Genomic DNA, 21,944 nt, shown 5'->3' on the forward strand with positions numbered 1-21,944 from the left:
ACCTAGCAACCAAGGTTAAGGGCTGAGGTGAGAAAGGAGGGAAAGAGGTCTGGAGAAGAGGAGTGAAATAGGGTGGATCCTGCAACTGTGTTTTCTTCTCCTGAAGCTGAGTGTGCCCAGACACTTGGGTGGGCTATCAGTTGGGGGACCTACATGTTCCCACAAAATACGATCATTTTTCTGTTCTACCCAACAACAACAGATATCTTATGTCCTGGTTGAGTGTGGGATGCATAAGGCCCCAGGACCAGTGTGCCAAGTTGAACCAGTAACAAAGGACAGCCTCACAGAGAGAAAGCAGAGCTGCCCATGGACCTGAGCTGACCCCTCGCCCCCGGTCGCTCCATGGAAGCTATTTTGCTAGGGCTGAGGCTGTGAGCACAAGTGGAGGCACACCCACAGAGTGTGCAAACGCGGTAGGGAACACAAGGTCCGTAAGAAGAACAGCAACCTGAGTTCCGCTTGCGCTAGAGGAGTCCCAGAGGAGGACAGCACTTTTCCTCGAAAAAACTCAGTTTCTTCCTGCCTGCCCCCTCTTGAGACAGAAATGTAGCACACAGGACCGGCGGAGGGGCTATCTGTCCCCTGCTCCGAAAAGCCGAGAGTTTCCACTGCTGTGGGCGCCACCACCAACAGCCCCCATCTTCTAGACTAGGGCCGGGTGCAGCATCCCGTCTTCCCTTCCTTCTGGAGGAGCGGGTGGCTTCGCCTGAAGCCTCGAGGGCCCCGACTGTCCCCACCCCCAGGGTCTCTCTCAAATTTGGAAGCTCAGGGTGGGGGCTAGCGGAAAGAGCCCACAGTGAGGGCGAATAGGTTCCGCCGCTCCCGGGAAGTCTCGGCTCATCCACGCACTCTGTCTTCCCTCTTGCCTGCATGGCCGGACCGAGGCCAGCCTTGCCCGGCTGGCTGACTCTCTAGACCTTCTAGCCCCCGGGCGCGGCCCCGGGCGTCGACTACCCCCGCCCCCTGAGCCAGCCCTGCGCGCCCTCTGACGCAAACGCGCGCCCCTGCCCAGCTCAGAGGAAAGCGCTCTTGTAGGTTTTAATTGAGGCTCTTCCTTTCACACACACCCCCTCCGTCCCCACCCCTGGGAGGTGACCCCTCCCCGCCCCAGCCCTCGTGCAGCGGCGCGAGGAGTATGCCTGGGCTGCGGGGCGGGGGATCTGATGCTCTGTCGCCGCCGCCGCCCCGGGTTCTCCACTGGGGAGAGCGGCTTGGTGTCCCTTTTAATCCGCTGACATTATCGCCCACATCAAAGAGGCAGCCATCGATCGCGTTACATTAGGGGATCCCGTTACACACAGCGCCCGCAGGTGGGCTGCAGGAGCCGAGCTCGTAAGGCTCTGGCCGGAGCCAGGCTAGGCGCGGGCAACAGGGCCAGCCCAGCCAGGCTCAGCAGCCGGTTCCACCGCGGTTCAGGCTCTGCACCAGCGGGACCGCCGAGCGCGTGTTAAACGCCCGCCCCTCCTCTGCCACAGGGCTGGAGGCCCGGCATCAGTCGCCCACTGGTTTGGGGGGGGGGCGGGGGTAGAGGGTAGAGGATGGGGGTGGGGAGACCTGTTTTGAATTTGGACTGACGCTTGGCTGACACGATCCTCAGCTCTAGGAGGGCGCGGTGGCCGCGGTCCCTGCCTCCGTGCGGTGGCGGGACGGAGGCTGGGTGAGGGTAGCTCCTGAGCAGGCCCCGCGGAAAGTTCTCCTCATCCCGCCCTGGTTGCCTGGACTCCGGCCCTGGCCTGCAGAGGCCAAGAGATCCAACCTCCCTACCTGTCCGCGCTGCCAGCCCCGAGTTCAAAAGAAACGATAATCATTGCGTTACTTGCCTGGTGGGGAAGGACTTAGCCAAGTCTCGCTTCTGGTGCCCACGACTCACGGTCCAGGGTCCGAGGGTGGCTGGGCCCGCAGACCCGGCGTCCGGCGGGCCTCCGGTTCCCTGGCGCTCGCTTTCGCCTCCTCTTCCACTCGCTCCGTCTCTCTCCACGTTCTCTTTCCTTCTCCTTGTCTCCCTCTCTCTGCCTGCTTCCTCTGCCCTCCACTGCCTGCCTCTGTACTATATGGGGAGTAAAATTTAGAATTTATATATAGAAAGCTTGTTCTCTTTTTCCTTTCTCTTTTAAATCTTTTCTTCTTTCTTTCTTTCTCCCCCCCCCCTTTTTTTTTTTTTTTTTGGTCTTTTAATCGTGTTCATTTCCCCCATTTTAATTGACCAGGAGACTTGAAAGCGTTTATTTGGGGAGGGGGCCGAGGGCAAGGAGCCCCTGCCTGCCCCAGTCGCCTCCTCTCCGTCAGCTGCGTACAATGGGCCGCCGCTTGCAGAGTGCATTGACTGTCTCTCCATTATTCGAGCTGGAGGGGCTGTGGGGCAGGCACGGAAAAGGTTTTATTCTGCTCTTTAAAATCATCGCTAGTCACTAAGCGGTCGCTGACTCCCGACTTGTAGGCTGCAGAGACCGGGAAAGCGCAAAACGCACCCCAAACACGCAGCGCTTCCCAAACCCCTCCCTGGCGAAATTTAAAGTGAGAACGAGTTTTAAAAAACAAACCCTACCTCTGTCAATACAGCGTGGCCATTTACACCCACCTTTACCTGAGGGCGTGTTGAGGATCGGGATGCTGGAGCTGAGACAAACTTTTACGCTCTCCCGAGTCGAGGGGCGGGCGGGCGAGCGGGGCTCCCACCCCCAGCGGCTGCCGCGGCAGCTTTGTCACTCCGCACAGCTCCGCGCCCGCCTGAGCCTGCCTAGGGAGCGATCTCAAAACGAGGAGGGTGCGAGTGTGCTATTGGAGAATATGTAACTAATAGAAGTATCATTTTCCCCAGTACGATCTTTCAAGGAAAAAAATCCATTGAAAGAATTTTCAAAGTGCTGTCTCGGTTTGGAGAAAAGGCGCAGGCTGCCTGCGGGGAGGGGAGGAGAGACCCGGCTGTGCGCCTCCCCGGCGCGGCTCCCGTCCGCTAGGTGGCAGCCGGAGCCAGCGATTCCTGCAGGCCCCGCGGCAGGACCGCTCCTCCTGCCCGCCCCTCCTCCCACGACCAATCGCCTTCGGGAATCGGGGTCTCTCGCTCGCTCTCATTCTCTCTCTCTCTCTCTCTCTCTCTCTCCCAACCTTCCTTCCTTTCTCCCTCCCTCCCCATCTCCCTCTTTCTCCCCCTCTCCCTCTCTCAATCTCTCCTTCTTCTCCTTCTTTCTGTCTCTCCGTCTCTTTCCCTCTGCCTCCCTCCCTCCCTCTCTCCCGCTCTCCTCCCTCTCCCCTGCCGCTGCCCCCACCCTCCTCTCCCCACTCCCCCCTCTCCACCTCTCCCCATCTCCCATTTTCCCTTGTCAGTCGCTCGCCCCTTTCCTCTTTTCCTGGGACTCCGACTTGACCGCACTAACTGCCCCCCCATATGAGGACTTACTACTGTTTTATCAGTAATTAAGCGTTGTTTGAAGTTTGGAACAGCCTGCGAATACCAAAGAGGAAAAAAGAAAGAAGGAAAAATCGGATTGATTGTAAAGTTTATTTTTAAAATCATCATGGGATGAATAGGAGCCGTTGATTCAGATTGATTTTGTGGCAATAGCTGCATATTTCAGGAGTGTGTTTTGTCATAATTAAACCTTTAAAAGCAATGTATACTTGGGGCCAAAACGGGGAGTCCTTACCTTGTTTCTTAAAGGATATAAAAAGAGCAGAATCCACACTTGGATTATGCTTATATGTGAACGAAGAAAACAATTCAAACCCAGCATATTTCGTGAATCATTAAAATCGTAAGAGTTTATTTCTCATTAAAATTTTTCCTAACATTTTCAACGACACTCTCTTCACGCTCATAAAACCTAATTTTAAAAACTTTTCAGAAGAAATCAAAATAATTTCCTTCTAATTCTTTCACCCATTACTAGGCATTCTCCCCTCGCCATCCCTTCCCCCTCTAGTGTTCGTGTGCGTGTGTGTGTGTGTGTGTGTGTGTGACCATAGACGACCCATACTAATCAGGTCTCAGAGTAAATAGCAGCGCAGGGCGATCTCAATGTAAATTGCGCTTGTCAGAAGCACACCCCCCTCCCTCACTTTCCCTCCTCCTCCCCTCACCATCCCCGTCAGTAGGTAGCTAAGAGGGAGGGAGAAAAAAAAAAAAAGAAAGAAAGGAAAAGAGGAGGGGGGGAGGGGCTCTCCAACCAATGGCGTGCTGGAGGCTTGGCTAACCTTAGACTCCCATTTTCTCTCCCCCCGATTCAGGGCTCTGACCAGTCAGTCGCCTTTGATTATCAGTTGCCAGCAGCCCTTCTCTTGGCTCCTTGACACGAGCTCCATATAAGGCAGCGATCTCCATAGAAACGTGTCAGTTTCAATAGTAGTGTCAAAGTTCACTATATACAGACATTCGCGCAGATCCCCCTTTCGGAAACATTGCTCTGCGAGTCCTCCCGTTTAAACGCATTCAATTTTGGGGTCTCTCTCTCTCTCTCTCTCTCCTCTCTCTCTCTTCTCTGTCTCTCTCTTCTCCTCCTCCGCCTCTCTCTCTCAGTCTCTCTCAATCTCTTTCTCTCTCTTCTCTTCCCTTCTCTCCTCTCTCCCTTTTCTTTTCTTACATATTCTATTAGTTGTTTCCCTTGTATTCCTCTTCTTTCTCTTTTTCTCCCTCCTCCTTGTCTTTTACTCCATTCCTGCAGAAGAGAGAGGGCTAAACTTAAAAAAAAAAAAAAAGGAGGAGGAGGAGGAGGCACCCCCTTCGTATTCTTCTTATCGTTATTTTATACATATATGATTTTTTTTGGAGGGAGGGTGTTGGTTCCCGGCTGAAGAGCACTTATTTAAAATACTAAAAAAAGAACATTTTTGGGCGATCTCCAGGGTTTTTTTAACTAGCTCTGTGTGTTATAGCAGAAGAAGCAGAAGAAGGAGCAAGAAAGAGGAAAAGAAGAGGATTATTTATTCGACCTACTTTGGATGTCTCTCGCTTTTTTTTTTATTGCAATTCTTTTTCTTCTGATTTTTATTTTTTCGATTTCGCTGTGATTTCGTCGCCGGCGTGAATTATCTCGTATTTTTCTCCCTCTCCGTCACCTCCCGAAAGAAGAAGGCAGCGAGAGCCCGGCGCCACCGGCACAACAAAAAGAGCAAAGTGTGTGATCCTCCTCGCCGGCTGCCTCCCTCTCTCCAGCGCTGCCTTCCTGAATGGCTGGCTGCGTCCAGCCCTGGACCTGGCCCCCCGACACCAACGCGCCCTGATCACCGCCGGCAGCCTCGCCCCGCGCCCTGCTCGGCTCACCGCGCTCCCCTCAATCCCGAGCCCAGCGAGGGCTCCCGCCGGGACAGCGGCGGCGGCGCGGGCGGCCCCGACTCGGGCTCGCGCTCCGGCTGCGGCCCCGACTCCAGCTCGGACTCCCGCCCGGGCCCCGGCTCCTCCAGCGGCGCTCGCCGCTGCAGCTGAGGCGGCAACTCCAGCGGCGCCTGCAGCCGCGACCTCCTCCTCCTCCTCCTCCTCCTCCGCCTCCTCCGCCTCCGCCGCCGCCGCCGCCGCCCTCGCCGGCTTCCTCTATGTCGGCTCAGCCGGCGCGCAGCGTGTAGCCGGAGCGGCCGGCGGGCGGGCGGGCGCCCGGCGCGGGTGAGCGAGTGTGTGTGAGAGTGTGTGTGTGCGCGGGGGTGCGGGCGAGGCGGAGGGCGAGTGTGTGCGCGCGCCGTGGCCCATGCCCGCCGCCCCCGGCGCTGCGCCCCGCGCCGCTCCCGGCTGCCGCCTGTGCCATTTCTGATTTTGCAACTTGGGGAAGAAGAAAAAAGCGAGAGAAGGGAGCTTGCTCGGTGGGGGGGGGTGGGGAGGGGGGGGAAGGAGAGCGTGGCCCCCCCAGGATCGGAGAGCGGGGGGAGCGGGCGAGGGGAGCAGGGGTGTGGGGGGGGAGCCAGAGAGCCTGGGGGGGCTGCAAAAAGAGAGAAAGAAAACAGCAGGAACCACAACAAAACGCCAGCAGGGCGGGCGGGCGCGCAGCAGCAGCGGGGCGGCCGAGGCAGTAGCGGCGGCGGCGGCGGCGGCGGCGGCGGAGGCAGCGGCCGGTGCCCGGCTCGGGCTCGGCTCCCGCGACCCCGGGGCGCCCGGCGGGCCCCCCGCCCCCTCCCCCTCCCCCCTTCCCCTTCCCCTTCCCCTCCCAGCGCGCTCGCGCGCCCCGCGGCCCTCGGCGAGCAGCTCGGCTCCCCCCAGCGCTCCCCGGGCCCAAAGATATGGCAATGGTAGTTAGCAGCTGGCGAGATCCGCAGGACGACGTGGCCGGGGGCAACCCCGGCGGCCCCAACCCCGCAGCGCAAGCGGCCCGCGGCGGCGGCGGCGGCGGCGGCGAGCAGCAGCAGCAGGCGGGCTCCGGTGCGCCGCACACGCCGCAGACCCCGGGCCAGCCCGGAGCGCCCGCCACCCCCGGCACGGCAGGGGACAAGGGCCAGGGCCCGCCCGGCTCGGGCCAGAGCCAGCAGCACATCGAGTGCGTGGTGTGCGGGGACAAGTCGAGCGGCAAGCACTACGGCCAATTCACCTGCGAGGGCTGCAAAAGTTTCTTCAAGAGGAGCGTCCGCAGGAACTTAACTTACACATGCCGTGCCAACAGGAACTGTCCCATCGACCAGCACCACCGCAACCAGTGCCAATACTGCCGCCTCAAGAAGTGCCTCAAAGTGGGCATGAGGCGGGAAGGTGAATATTTCTTCTCTGCTTCTTTCCCTGAGCTTCGCCCGCCTCCCCGACCCTCTTTCTTTCTCTCGAGGGGGTGGCTGCTGTATGGGGCTGGAGCTCCTGCGGTCCCGGCCCCGTCCCAGCTTCCCCTGTCCCCGCTGCCTTCCTCCCCCGGCGTCACCCCCCCCCCCAACCAAGCTCGCTGCCGCTGCCTCCCCCTCCCGGCCTGCGCTCCTCTCCCTGGCTCCTCCACCCCTCCTGCTGCCTGCTCAGGATTGTGTCCCTGGGATCGTGAGCTGTGGCTTAAAATCCCTTACTTCCTCTGTCTTGGATGTGCTCGGTGTGTGTCTCTTTCCCGCGTGTGCGTGAGGATGCTTGGGGGCTGTGCTGGCATGAACTTGGGGAGGGGTGCTGATTTCCCCCAGAAAACTCTTCTGTGTTTTTCATTCCATTTTCCCCTCCACCTCTTCATACCCTTTATTTAAAATTGGGGAGGGCTGGGGTCTGGAGTACCCTGAACCATAGATTCATTGCTGCATCATCCTTTTGGAAGCTTAGCTTGGAAAAAGAGGAGTGAGATTTATTGCACTTGTAGGTCTAATTAGGGGGGAAGGGGGGCTTCTGGCCTGTTCACTGGTTTCCTCTCCTCTTCACCGAGCTGGGGCCGCCTCCTCCAGAGCTGTGGCCTTGTTTTCACCCCTCTACTTTGAAAGGAAAGTTTGTGACTGAACCGTCCTTTCATAGTTGTGTCATTTTTTTAAAAGCATGATACTCGTTTTATTTCTTCATCAAACTCCACCCTCTGCTTAAATACTGCATACAAATTACAATTTACAACGGCATTTACCGATCCTTCTGATTTGGCTATAATGCATAGACTGCAGCTGGCATGAGCTTCCACTTCATTTAATCCCTGTGTTGTATGGGTTTGGTTTCTTTTAACACAACTTTTGATGTTGTATTTAGATATGCTTCATGTTCATGTGGCAAGAGATGCAGCACTTTTCTTATAAATATATTTAGCCGTTTATAGTTAAAGTTTATCTCCTGACAATCATTAAAGATGTCTTATAGTCAAATTAGCTAACCAGTCAATTTTGCAGAATGCAGATTACTCCTTCTTGTAATTGACTTTAAAATTATATTTTATATGCCACAAGAAAAGAAATTGAATTCCTTCAGATCTCAAGGAGCAGGCAAATATGACGACTTCATTTCTAGCTCCAGGGAGATTTTTGTAGGCATCTGAAAAAAAAAAAAAAACTGAATTGTGCTCTCATTTAATTGAAAAATAACTGCCAAGTTCAAAACTATAATTAGAAAAAAAAGTATTCTAGCTGTTATGTTTCAAGAGCTTAAATTGCATTGGGACTTGCATTAAAATTAGAATCAAAGCAAATTTTAAAAAATAGTGCACAACCTGAAATAAGACAGCTATGTGTACATGGACATATCTATATTAATTTGTTGGGGGGAGAGTTCAGTAGCCCTAACTTTTCCTAAAGTTGTCTTTGTTTACATGGCAATTTTAAACGCTGGCACTGTTGAAGTAAAACATACACATTAAAAAAAAAAAAAACTTTGGTCAGCTTTAAGAACTCAAAGCATGCTTACGTTTTGCATTCAGATGGTTAATGAATCCAGTGTTTTTGCAGTTGCAAGCTCGTGCATTCACTGGGTAAAAGCTGGCTGCAGGTTGCAGTGGCACCTCACAGGACAGACATTAATTATATTTCCCACTTTTTTCAATAATGTTTGGCTACTGTAAGTTCTACTTTTTCTTGGAATTTTTCAATTTTCTGTTGCTTTTAACAGTGAACTTTGTGTGGGGCGAAGGGGAGGAGGGGGCAGGGGAGGGGTGCAGGATACTTGTTTTCTATTCAAAAGTTGTAAATGGTTATGTAACTTGTATCTATTTTAAGGATAATTCTATAGCATTTTGAGAGAATATGGAAACATTTTGAGCAAAACACTGCTTGCTTGCAAATGAAGCGCTAGGCATTTGCCTAGAACCACAACCTTCCTCTGGTTTCGCCTGTTCTTTTTTGTTTTTGTTTTACTCTGATTTGTTTCCTTTTGGAGGGGTGAGTGGGATTTCATTAACCGGTGTGTTACACCTTGGTGGTGGAGGGGTTGGGTGGCACTTTCTTGGCCATGCCGGGCTGGGGGCCCTGAGATCAGGCCTAGTTCTGGCAGGCCTAGGGTGGCCAGGGGCGCAGGCGATGGCTGGACATATTGAGCCGCGGAGCTGGAGGCCCTCACCCCTGATTTCCTCCCGGTGTGGGCTGTGAGTGAGAGCGAGCGCGAGAGAAGATGCGCCAGGCGCGTGTGGCTGTAGGAAGAGCCTCCGCATTGTGTCGGGTGCGCTGCTGCGCGCCGATGTTCGCAAGCCCCCTGGATGCACATTGCCTCTTTTCTCTCTTTCTTTTTGTCAGCGGTTCAGCGAGGAAGAATGCCTCCAACCCAACCCAATCCAGGCCAGTACGCACTCACCAACGGGGACCCCCTCAACGGCCACTGCTACCTGTCCGGCTACATCTCGCTGCTGCTGCGCGCGGAACCCTACCCCACGTCGCGCTACGGCAGCCAATGCATGCAGCCCAACAACATCATGGGCATCGAGAACATCTGCGAGCTGGCCGCGCGCCTGCTCTTCAGCGCCGTCGAGTGGGCCCGAAACATCCCCTTCTTCCCGGATCTGCAGATCACCGACCAAGTGTCGCTGCTGCGCCTCACCTGGAGCGAGCTGTTCGTGCTCAACGCGGCCCAGTGCTCCATGCCGCTGCACGTGGCGCCGCTGCTGGCCGCCGCCGGCCTGCACGCCTCGCCCATGTCCGCCGACCGCGTCGTGGCCTTCATGGACCACATCCGCATCTTCCAGGAGCAGGTGGAGAAGCTCAAGGCGCTGCACGTCGACTCGGCCGAGTACAGCTGCCTCAAAGCCATCGTGCTGTTCACGTCAGGTGAGGCTGTGGTCGCCGGGAGGGCAGGCCGCTCCGGGGACGACAGCAGGCCGCGCTCCGCCCGGCCCGGCCTCCTACGCCGCGTCGCCGCGCGGGCCCCGCCGGCCCGAGCCCGACCTTCGGCCTGGCCGGGACTTGCGGCCCCAGCGCCCGGACGCGGCCCGCGGCGCCGCTGCCATCTTGGGAGCGCGGCGGTGCGGGAGCCGAGGCGGCTGGGAGGCGGGCGGCGGGCGGCCCGGCCTGGGGGCCCGGACCCCCACGCGGGGCTGCGGCGGCGGCGGGTGCGCGTCTTGTGTGTGTGGCAGGGGTTGGGGGGGCGTGGGGACGGTCTGGCTGCGCGTGTGTGCGGTGTGCATGTGTGTGCGTGTGGTGTGCGCCAGCGTTTAGTGTTTCTGGGGGAGGAGAGGGAAGGAAGAGAACGTGGGAATGTGGCTTTCTCCTCTGTGTGGCACGCTCCCTGGATGTGTTTCCCGACACAGAGAGACACACACAGAGGTGGAAAGAGAAGAATACGCGCAAATAAATCATAAATAATCCCGCTTTATTGCTGCCTGATTTTCCCTTATCGGAAACCATTCATGTTTGCAGTTGCTGAGGTTATTGAGGGTCGTAAAAAACGGATTCAATCTAAACAAGAAAGATAAAAAACAAAAGGGATACGGTAGAACCCGCAAGTATGGGAGGATTCCCGCCCCAGAGATAAATCTCCTATCCACGCAAAACACACGAACATTGGAAATTTAACAGAGTGCCTTAAAAATATCAAATTAAATGTAGGTGGTGGTAACATGCATGTTAACAATTTCTCTTATGATAGATGGTTCAAATTAACTTCCAGGAAAGTGCATTAACGTTGCCTTTGAAGGCTCTAGTCAGAGCCTCTGAGAACAGTGCCCGCTTTTTATTATTGTAACCTGCAAGAGGGAAACATATAAACACCCGGGACAGCAGGTAATGGGGGGAAATATAAACAAAGCCAGAAAGGAGGCTGGTGAGGGAACAGAGCTGCTCAGATTGGGTCCCGGGGCCTTGCCCACTGTGAGTAGGGTTAGCTGCAGTTTTACTCCCATTATTGGCACTATTGTTTTTAATTCCTCCATTCAGAGAACAAATAAACCATCCTAATAAATCTATCCTAGAGCCAGGACCTCCAAAGGCCAAATTAAAACCATTCCCGAGCAGAGATGGCAAAACCCTTTTCCCAAGGCCTTGTTGAACAGTAAGCAATGGTATAATCTATCAATATTTCCTGGCTTTCATGCGTGAAGAATCGTATTTACATTGTATTAAAATGACTCTTAAATTTGCACAATATTGTAATGTAGCAAATGTAGTATTAATATCGATCTGAACAGCAGATAATTTATTTAGACAAGAGCATCTCATTTGTATGCAGGGTGGCCAGAGCCGTGGACTTGGACTGCCCCCCTTTTACTTTCAGTGCAAATGCAGGTCTGCTAGTGGGAGAGGGAGTTATTCTTTGCAAGAGGATAAAGTGCAAACCTTAAAACAAATGGAAGATTTATTGAATAGCCTCCTCAGTGTTTGAATGCATTTTATCTTAATAAGTCTTCTTGATGGAAACGTGTTTTTCAAAAGTGACAAAGAGCCTGGGAAGCAGCGACCGGGCTGCTTTCGCTCTGGCAGGCCTGGGGCCTGGCTGGCTCTCGACTACCCAGCTCTTTAGCCAAATTAATCAGGAAGCAAGCCAGTGTCGGGGAAGCTGGGGTTTTAAAATCTCATCCAGTGAGGTGTCTTGAAGCAGAAATGTGACTTGGAGCTGGACAGAGGTCTTCTCAGGAAAGGTCTTTCCTCCCTTTTCCGTGTCCCCTACTTAGGTTCTTTGAACTCCCTTGACTTTTCTGATCTCCTGCCCTTTCCCAGAGAGAGGCGTGGGCTGTGCTGGCCGCAGGGAAGATGGTGGAATTATTCATGCTTTTCTTTCAACTTTCCATCCTAAAACATCCCCGTGAAAAGTGTTCCTTTTTAAAAAGTTTTCCTGGAGAAGTTTCCCAACTACGTCTTCAAGGTGCAGGGGAGGCTGAGAAGTGAACAATAACATTATTTTGTTAGAAAATTGCAAACAGAATATTTGAAAATGGAAATGGAGCTGTCAGTAGTAATTCACCCCCCTTCTCCATACAACACATTTCCACTTTTGACTAAACTTGTTTTGATTGCTAGCCAGAAGGGAATTCATGGGAAGCCTTCTCAAAGTCATCCAACTTTTAAGCAAACTTTGAATGATGGAAAAGACAGTTTTAGACATATTGTCCAACGAGGTTTGCTCCGGCTAAGTATTTGAAGCTGGCACGGGGGTTCCCTGCGGTGGTTTTCACATTTGGCCTCCGGATGGTATGCTTAATCCTTAATATTCTGGAAAGCATCCAAGGACTAGGTCATGACCTGAACTTACTTTTTTAAAAAATTCATTAATTCATACACCTAAATATTCCCTCAAATAAATGGGACCTCCTCTGAAAGGAGCCATCTAGTTAACATAAATACAATAAATCCATTTTCAGCACAATAATAACTTTGATTTCTAGTTATGGCACCTGATTACATCTATATTTCCTGAACACTAAACTCTTTTGAATGCACACCATGAAATACATTCTCTGCACTACAAAGGCTAAGCCAGGAGGGCCTGAGCAATAATGGTTATTTATTTACATAATTTCTTTTCCATATACTATAGAAGAAATATTGAAGGTTCCCGCATTGACACTACCACATAAAAAGTGAGGCATGGATTCTGTATATTCTCCCTCCTTTTCTGATCTCGGGTATATCTCCTGGAATGTAAATATGTACTTCATTACACCCCCCCCTGCTCACCTCGCTTTGCTGCCACAGCCACCCAATCGATCTGAGAGCTCAGACTCTCTGTCCATAGTTGGGGGACTCCTGTTGCAGGAATATCCAGAGTGGGGATGAATATCTAGAGTGGGAATCCAGACCTGAAGTGGGACTCCTGCTGGAGGGAGGCCACAGAGCTGTCCGGCTGGCACCTGGCAGCCAGGCCCCCGCTACAGGCATTCTGCCTTCAAAGGAGGAAAGAAATCCAAGCAGCCAGCCCAGGGCCCAGGCAAGCCCTTCCCGGGCTTCTCTCCCTTGGACTGGCCTAGCTGGGAGAAGGGTAGTGTCGTTGCACTCCGGGGGCCCTAATTGTACATATCAGATAAATATTTTACAGACCTGAGGGGATGCCATATGGGTCTTTAAAAAAATCTGCTGGGGTATCAGTGGGTCCTTTTCATACTACATTGTCTGAGGCTGAAAGGGATCCTGTGCCATAATGGGCAGATAATGCATGTAAAGCAAGATATATGTAAATATGAGTGTGCGTGGTAGCCATTCAGCAGGGCCAGGTTAGCAAGTAAGGCCAAGGGCAGACCTCGGCACCCCACCCCCTCTGAGTAGTGGAGCCCTAAAGTGCCCCTACCTCGCCCTGCTAGCCATAAAATCTCACTGGCTTCCCAGGTCAGGCCAGTGTGGATGCACCCGGGTGGCTGGCAGGAGTAATTAGACATCTGAGAGGAACGCATTCTGGATCCAGGGTCAAAGGAGACACCCCCCCCTTAGAAGTCCTTGAATTAGCACTAGTTTTATTTGTATTTTTGCTCAAGGCCATTGCCTTGTAGATGAAGGTGTTAGAGTGCTTTGTAAATCCCAGTTCTTGAAATACAAAGACATAAAGCTCAAAAACTCAGCAGACACGGGTTTCACTTTGAATCATTTGGTAGGACTTCTTGGGGTCACACTTGCCCACTCACAATTATATAATGTCCTTTCGGGGGCATCGCCATGCATGAATTTCTCCCCAGATCTATATATTAGCAAACTCTGCCTTTGATCTCTAGTCAACCTCCTGACTGGCTAAGGGCTCCTCTGTGATCTGTTTTTTAAATATTTATTATTAATATAAGAAATAACATGGGTGTTTGAACTAAGAGAGGAAGCTTTCACTTCATTCTTCTGATTCCACCTTCTCTTCCATTTCTTTGCCTTTAGTTAGTTTATGTAGTGTAAACTACGGTCTTGAAATATTTTTAGGAGACCATGAAGAGCCTTGGTTGATATGAGATAAACACACAGGTTTTAAGATGCTGTCATTGTGTGTAAGTGCCTTTTTCCCCCTTGGTCCTCTGACGGAAACCTATCTCCCCAATTCCCCCCCCTCAACTCCCCACCTCCCAGTTTGGAAGCAGCAACAGCAGCTGCCTCCACCCCAGCTTTGTGTCTGATCGTTGAAGATGTCTCCTTTCCACAGCCTGGAGTAACTGAGCCATATTCCTTCTGATTATTATACAGCTTACAGAGATGTGACCAATTTTCAATTACTTGATCTAAAGCACAGATAGAAGTGTACACCCTCACTGAGGCTTGCTACAGAGTTCTTGGTCGCATAGATAGCGGATCTCAAATCCTGTATTGCTAAATCATGGGCTCCATCTGAGTCCACGCACTGCCGGCCCGTGATTCCTTATCCCTCCCAGGTGTTTATTCACTAGACAGTCTAGGTTCTCCTTGAAGATTTTGGTTGGGGTCATTTGGGTTTGAGAGGGAGGACTCCAAGAAGCCTGTAAAAACTGCCCCCAAGATACGTATTTCTTCAGGGCTTCTGAACACCCCAAAATCAGGGGCAAAAGTCCTCCCTTTAATGAGCACAGCAGAACGATGCTCCCCTCCAAGCGGAGGACAGGTTGCTCTGCACGGCAAACATGGCTCCAACATCGTACATTATTTAATCCAAAGGTGAAAGAGGAAAAAACAAAGGGACTGGAGAGGTTGCTGCCTCTGCCCGTGTGTGCTTCCCTCTCCTGCTCCCCTAGGCTTGGTGGGGGTGTGATTTATTTTTATTGGTGTTGGGGGCAGAGAGGAGGGAATGGTGAAGAAGGAATGGGGAGGTGTGGAGAAGAGGATTTTTTTCCCTTTTCCCTTCGATTTCCTTTCCTCCCTCTTATCAACTTAAAAACATTTCTGAGGGTTTGTTTGTGCCTTTGCTGTTCACTAACCTGTGTGTCCCCTCCCCTCTTCTGCCCTTCTTGTGGCCGCATGGGCAGATGCCTGTGGCCTGTCCGACGCCGCCCACATCGAGAGCCTGCAGGAGAAGTCTCAGTGCGCACTGGAGGAGTACGTACGGAGCCAGTACCCTAACCAGCCCAGCCGCTTCGGCAAGCTCCTACTGCGGCTGCCCTCCCTGCGTACCGTGTCCTCCTCGGTCATCGAGCAGCTCTTCTTCGTCCGTTTGGTAGGTAAAACCCCCATCGAAACTCTCATCCGGGATATGTTACTGTCTGGGAGCAGCTTCAACTGGCCTTACATGTCCATCCAGTGCTCCTAGACCTTGGGCGCTCCCCACCTGCCCCCGCCCCCCTAGAGACTCACTGGACCGGCGGGGGCCATGGACTCCAAAGCTTCGGGGACATCAGGCGGCTGTGGCAGGGTGCAGCCAGGCAGGGGGGAGGTGGGCCGGGCCGACAGGAGCAGCCCACCCTGCAGAAATGCAACCCGAGCTGCAAACCAGGAGAAAAAGAGACTCTCTTTAGGATCAGATCTGTGAACGTGTTGGAAAGGAAAGAAAAAGGACCTTGTGTCTGGTGAGAAAAGGAAAAAAAAATTGGAAGAGAGGACCATGAAAATTTTAATAAAACAGAAGGAGACTAATGGACCTTCCAGGATTTATTGTGGACGGATGTGGATATATTCTGTACAGAAAACAACACATGGAAGTGGACTGAATTCTATGTAGAAACACACACACACACACACACGCCCCAAACATTGTTATTCATTTTGTAAAATACTAGTCTTTATTTTCATTTTTTTGTAAAATTTAAACACCGTATGCACATAAAAAAGGAAACAAGAATTAGGGGAAAATAACATTTTCCAAATAATTATAAAAAAATTGTCCTGTGTCTATGTATCTATATCTGTTTTGTATTTTTTTCTGGTTCCAAACCAGATTTCCTGTGATTCTATACTAATAATTTTTGATATAACCCTTTGCTTCTTATAATGAGTGCGATATATGTTGTCAAGGCTGTTCTTCAAGAATTAAAATTGAAGTGAAAATTTAAACAAAAAATAAAAGAATTTAGCAAAACCCACGTGTCTGGTTACTTGACAGATGCCATAAGTGCAAGAGAACCCACCAATTAATTTCCACTCCAATTATTATTAGAATGGGGAGGCGAAGGTGGAAACTTTTAAGGTCCATTATTAAGCGGTCTAGGTTTATTTCCTAAAACCAAGCCACTGCCTTGGTCCTGTAAATGCGGAGGGTCAGGCTCCGTGTGGGCTGGGGTGGGCAGGGAGAGGACAGGGCATCTTGGGCGTTCCCTGCAGCTCTTATGACTTTGTGGATGGTTGGTGCCATCTCCAGCGGGGACTGGGGTAGGCTTGGTTGCAAGTGGGGCTGGGTCTGGGGACCACCTGCTTCATTGACTGCAGGTGGGAACTTGCCTGACTGGCAAGGCTGTAGAGAGGCATGGAGAGCTGATGTGGGGTCAAGGGCAGGGGAGGGCTGCTCAGAAGTCTCTTGTGCCTGTAAGTGGACTTTAGACACCCCACCCCACCCCCCGTGAGAGAGTTAGGACCTCAACACTGTCAAACCTACTTTTACTCCCCCTTATGGTCCACTGCAGAGTTGGCTAGGGTTTATTCTTCCCTCCTGACCCTGTGACAGGGGTTCCCTGGAGGGCTCTGGAGCTCAGCTGGGTGAAGGGAACTCACCCCCCAACTCCACCCTACCCCCTTGGCACTTATGGGCGTGGACCCGGAACTTGGGAGTAGGTGAGCAAGGCTAGAGCAGGTTCTTTCCAGGAGCAGTGTTTGGGTTCTCGTGGCCCTTCCAGGGCAGAAACCTGCCGCTGAGGCCTCACTTTGGGTGTGCATAGGGGGCTGCTCTCTGTTACAGCTTTTGGAGCATGAATGTTTTATAGGATTCTAGTCAGCACTGTGAGAACACATACTACCAAGGGAGCTTTTTCCTAATGTATTAATAAAGCCAGATCTTTTGAAATAACACCTCTTACCACTTCCCCCACCCATCAGCCCCAAACAGGCCCTGGATAAAGCAAGAGCTTCACTTTCAGAAGTCATTGACAAAGTTTTGCTTTCATTTGCTGTCCGGAAATCTCCAGGTTCCCCCACTCCGTTAAAAATGTATTAACAAGCTCCAAGCCACCTCAGGTTTTAATATTCTAGGTGCAGTGCACTGGGGGAGCAATGCCACACTCTCTGTGGAGAAACCCCAGCAGATCCACCTGCCACCAGCCTGAGCCTTAGGGAGGCAGGCTGGTACAGGGCGTGGTGTGTGGGTCACTGAGGGGACTTCCTGCCTTCACCTGGGTCCCATCCCACCCTGGGCCTCACCCTTTCCTCTACACCCAGGGGCAATGTCTTTGGGCCTAGGCTGACTTCCCTGAAGAGTGAGCGCCCAAGGCCCGAAGGGCAAGGGAAGAGTTCATATTTAACTCCCGACCACCTCCCAGAAAGTCCTGGAGAGCCCTCTAGGTTTGCTGGATCAGGGAATGTGTGGTTTGGGGTGGGGTAGGCTACAGCCAGGCACTGAGGGGGATGGGAGAAGAGCTGCCTCCAAGTGCTCACCGATCTTTGCTGTCTCTCTTGAAATGAGATGTAAATATATTCATTACAGTGTGATCCCTCTGATGAAAATAGATAAACATTTTTGTAGGTCGGAAACATATTTTTCAATTAATTTCAATACGGAGGCCCAAGCACAAGGTGCCCAATGTGGGGACCCTTCCAGAAGCCAAGGCCTGGGATGTACGAGGCACTTGCTCCTGGGTCCGGAGGTGACAGTGGTTACTTGTCTTTTGCGGGACTGGGCAGGGGGCATTGCCCATGGCCTGAGGAACGCTGCAACCTTTCTAAGCCTGGGCCTAAGCCCGGAGCCAACCAGCACAACGTAGGGAGAAGAGCAGGCCTTCCTTCTGTATGGCTTCACGGACTCCCTTGCAGGCTCCATGAGAGAACCAGGAAGCCCTGGAGCTGAGCGGAACAGAGAGGGAAAAGGGGGTTCGCTCCCATGCTCAGCGGACCTGGCTGGGGGCTGCAGGCACTGGGTTTTTCCTGTGCCGTGTCCTTGATAGCATTACATTCACTCTTCTTCGGAGGTCTCTGTGGGTCTCAAGCAGAGGGACAGAGGCTCCCCAGAGATTCAGTGGTTCTGTGGGTGCTCCCACAGGGCGAGACAGATTGCCTGAGTTCCGTGGCTCTTCCCTCTCAGAGTGCGAGGTCGGACCCACAAATCTGCTCACACTATCAGCAGCTTTCCAAGCTGAGACTGCAGTACATAAGCCATGGGTTAAGCCTTCCATCAGCCCGGAAGGGCCCCCTCTGCTCCCTGAGCATTCTCAAGGCTCCCTGGCTGGCCCGACCCGTGTCCGTGGCCCCGAGCTAAGGGCCGGAGCTGTCCATGGCCTCCTTGCTGTGCAGAAGGGCAGCCCCAGTAGTGGCCAGGCTGCCCCCGCTCAGTGCCCTGCCTCCCCTCAGACCCTGGAAGCCACTGGACAGAAGGCAACATGGAATGGGTGGAAGTCTCCTCTGCCTGGGTGGCCGCCCAGGGGGCCCTGAGCAATGACCCCGCTTTAGAGCCAAGCACCAGGGGGAGCGGTGGAACTCGGGTGTGAGGCTGCAGGCAGATGTGGGCTCCACTGTCACCTTAGGACGTGCAGCCCTGCCTTGGCCTGCAGAGACATAGCAGCCCTAAGGAGTTGGGAGAACAGGATTGGGCTAACTGGGTGGGATAGAACTGACAGGTCCCCAAGGCCGGAGGAAATACACCATAACTGTTGGAGAGCGGCCCACACAAGGTGACTTCCCTCTCAAAATTACCTGTGACATATGAAAGTCAACGCTCCCCTTTCTAACCCAAACACTTGCTGGGCGACTGAGAACTTTAAGGGCTTTGAAGTCAGTTTAAACTACTTTAGCCACAAGCTTTTCTGAAAACATCAAAAAAGCCATCTTAGGACGCGCTCTCCTCTGGGAATTTCTAGGGCACGACTACGCCTCATCCGCAGCCTGGGGACAAAGAGTGGCCTGAGGGAGTTAAAATGTGGCCTCTGCCCCCACACGCACACCCCAAACTGCGACCAGGCCTGCGGGAAGCCCGGGGGCTGGGGATGGGCGTGCGTCCTGGCCCCCGGAATAGCCTTGGGCTTCCGGGACTCTGCCCTTGACGCTGGTTCAGGCTCGCGGTCTCTCCCGCAGCAGCCAAGGGCCTGGGTGAGCTTCCGGAGGCCCCATCGCCCAGCCTGAAGGTCAGGGACACTAGGAATACGGAGCCTCCTTCCATCCAAGCCCACCTGAGCTCCTCTGCTTAGAGAGTGCAAAAAGTTTATTTTTAAAAAATCCTCCTCCCCAGCTTATAGGCAGACCTTATATCTCCTGTAGTGTGGGAATCACCTCCCATAAACTGCTGGATTCTCCAGAACAAATCACCTGAATGTCTCTTCAAATGGAAAACCATGAAGGAGAGTGGGGGAGGGTAGGCAGGGAGACACAAATGAAAACTAATAAAACTCTTGTTAGAGGGTCTGCTCGGGATCCGCGGCGTCACCGGGCCTTTTACTTGGAAAGCCAAAGAGTTGTATTCCTAAATGAGTTAAAGACCCATTTACCTCTGTCGTGTTCTATTCATCAGGCCACAAGTTGAGAGTTCCTAACATGAAACTATTTGTTTGCTTACACAACCAGCTGGGCGCAATTTCACGTCTGAGATATCTATCTGAAAGCGCCTCTCATTTATTATCTCTCCTTGTCAGCGAATCCATTTTCCAGCTCCCCCTTCCCCTCTTTGGGGTTTATTTATTTATTTTTGGTGGGACTTCTTTGCCAGGGAGGACCTGGGTCTAGAATGCTCCCCAGGGAGCAGCCGGTCCCTGCGGGGGTTTCTGCGGTGCGCGGGGCGCACGGACCAGGGGGAGCAGAAGCGCGCTGGCGGCCACCGCTGACCCCTCGCGGGCGGGCGGAAAGGGCCAGGGCGAGGGGTGCTCAGCGGGTGGGCCTGGCGGGACACTGCGAAGCTGCCTGTTTCTCTGGATGTCCTCCCTGCTAGCTCTCCCAGAGTAAGCCGCAACCACCTGTGCGAGGAAGGGGTGGGAGGAGGCCCGGGAGGGGAGTCCAGGAGCCTCTGTCCCAGATGGGGGCCCGAGATACGGATTTGAGAGATGCTTTTACAAAGCCTCACCTAATCCCATGGGGCCAATTTCTTCTCCCAGGCTGGGCCGAAGCGCGGAGTGAGTAACCAAGATGTAAATAGTTGTGTGATGGGTTGGGGGGAGGGGGCAGCGCATTTATTGTGTGTGCGGAGGGAAGAAGGCTGCACGTGGTTTCAATTTTGAAGCACAAAGAAATAACATGCAATGCAGAAAATAGGTTTATGAATGTAATTGAGAGGAAAGAAAACAATTAACACGGTGCAAGGTTGCACACTCGATTCTCCACCCCTCGCCTTCTCTTCTACCCCAATTTTGAGAAATCCGGGTCATGTGAATAGAGTGGGTCTAGGCAGTTGGATCCGGCTGACAAGGGAACCCCTGATGGAGATCACAGTGATGGGTGGATAATGGTGTCTATCCATCTCCTAGTCTGCTAAGGCCTCCTCCAACCAAGCTGAAAGCGAGGGATCAAATCCCCAAGTCCATTGTATAAAAATCAGTAGTTGTGGAGGTGGAAGGGAGAAGGGGTGTCTGTGAGGAAGGGGAGAGGGAGAATGAGAAGAGAGATAGCCAGGGATTTCTTTAAGACAGACCAGGCTGGGCTCTGCAAGCTATCCTATTGTGTTGATTTAGGAGGACATTTGCTGTATATAACGTTTAAGGCTGATAATATCATTGCGCAGCCAGATAAATAAAGCGTTGGCCCAACAGTGGGGTCAGCGATCGATCTCTGGGCTCAGAGGAAAAAGGAGAGAGACAGGATCGAGCACGAGGCTCTGTCTGTGTGCTTGTCAGTCGGCACGCAGGAGCCTGAGTGTGTGTGAGCGTCAGGGTGTGCGAGAGAGAACCAAGTCTTCAGCTGGCCAAGAGGCTCATTAGCATTCCTAACCCATGGACCTGCGCTGACAACTAACAGAGATATCCCGCTCACCACCAGGCCTCCTCTCCTTTTGTCTTCAGATCTGGAGGAGAAAAAGATTTCTCGGTGGAAGCTGGAGCCTGAACTTCCATGTGGTTGATGGAGATTCAGGGTATAAAGAGACCTTTCAGGATCTTGCCTGATCTTTCACTCTGCTTTTAAAAACTTCCCTCCTAAAGAAGGAAGTTTTTTTGTTTTTTTGTTTTTTTGGTTTTTTTTGCTTTCTTCTCTTAAAGTGTAGTATGTTTGTTGAAACTCCAAGCTTAAATGAGAGAGAAAATTCTCTGAAAATATTTTGCCATTTCTCCTTGTTGACATGCAGAGAGGTGGATGTTTATGTGTTTGGCTCACATACACATGTAAAGCTGGTACTTTTAAAGATTTCTAGAACATAGCAACCAGGGGTGGTTTGAGATTTTTGTTTCTCTTCTTTTTTCTGCTTGGTTTTGTTTTTGTTATGACAAAATTCATTTGATTTTCTATAATAAGTGTTCTGTTTATTACTTCATCAGTCCGCTGTTGAAGAAAAGTACATCTTTCAAAATGAAATGGGGTCTAATTTTGTGTGAACTGTCAGAAATGAGTAATTTTAGAGGCCTCCGCTATTCTAAGAAACATTTTAAGATTATACTCATTTGTACAGTTTTAATCACCTTACACCTATTTTGGGAAAAGTGTCTTAGTTAAGTACCTCTCATAGGGATAAATACTTATCTACTGCTCTCCTAGATCCTGCGCCTTGAACTCCATCAAATGAGGCAGATAGTTTTACATCGGAGTGTACAAATTATCCCATGTTGACAGATGTTTGTCACTTAGTAACTTCTTTCCAAGTCCCCCCCCCTCCCCTAAGCCTTCTTTCTTGCTTGCTTTGTTGTTTTAAAATATGCATGTCTCTCACTGGAATGCCAGTCACGAGTGCAAACTTTGTGTCCAACCTCCCACATGAAATGATCCTTTTAGAGGGAACTCGATATGTCTCAATCTGCACTTCACTCAAAGCCTGTGGGTACGGGCCACTCACTCACTGGTCCTGGCTCCAAAATAACTCAGCAGAAACGAGTTTCCAACTAAAAATCCCCTCGAATGTCTCCCAGGGAAGAAATATAGCTCCTATAATTAAAGGAGGCAACGGCCAGAGGGGGAATGCAGCCGGCAGCCAAAAAAAAAAAGTAAGAGTTTTATTTATTTGCTGATTGAACTTGGGTTGTCACTCG

General features: G+C 52.1%; 1 protein-coding gene across 2 annotated transcripts; it reads left to right on the forward strand.

The window, feature by feature from the left end:
• Positions 1-4,205: 4,205 nt before the first annotated feature.
• NR2F1 (nuclear receptor subfamily 2 group F member 1) lies at positions 4,206-15,722 on the forward strand. 2 transcript variants are annotated; one of them, XM_047730809.1, is made up of 3 exons: positions 4,206-6,667; positions 9,082-9,609; positions 14,679-15,722. In XM_047730809.1, exons 1-3 carry the CDS (start codon positions 6,205-6,207, stop codon positions 14,957-14,959), a joined length of 1,272 nt encoding a protein of 423 aa, XP_047586765.1. In that variant the 5' UTR covers positions 4,206-6,204; the 3' UTR covers positions 14,960-15,722. The 2 variants fall into 2 exon arrangements, with proteins under 2 accessions (XP_047586765.1, XP_047586767.1); XM_047730811.1 differs by lacking the exon at positions 4,206-6,667 and adding an exon at positions 8,310-8,410.
• Positions 15,723-21,944: the final 6,222 nt, after the last annotated feature.

This window comes from Lutra lutra, chromosome 5 (assembly GCF_902655055.1).
Source record: "Lutra lutra chromosome 5, mLutLut1.2, whole genome shotgun sequence".
Lineage (NCBI taxonomy): Eukaryota > Metazoa > Chordata > Mammalia > Carnivora > Mustelidae > Lutra > Lutra lutra.

What these genes read in the sequence shown, in the direction of transcription:
- NR2F1 (XM_047730809.1), top strand. Translation starts at nt 6,205, where the DNA reads ATGGCAATGGTAGTTAGCAGCTGGCGAGATCCGCAGGACGACGTGGCC. An exon ending in AGTGGGCATGAGGCGGGAAG is followed by an intron (nt 6,668 to 9,081) that starts GTGAATATTTCT and finishes TCTTTTTGTCAG; the next exon opens with CGGTTCAGCGAGGAAGAATG. An exon ending in CATCGTGCTGTTCACGTCAG is followed by an intron (nt 9,610 to 14,678) that starts GTGAGGCTGTGG and finishes CCGCATGGGCAG; the next exon opens with ATGCCTGTGGCCTGTCCGAC.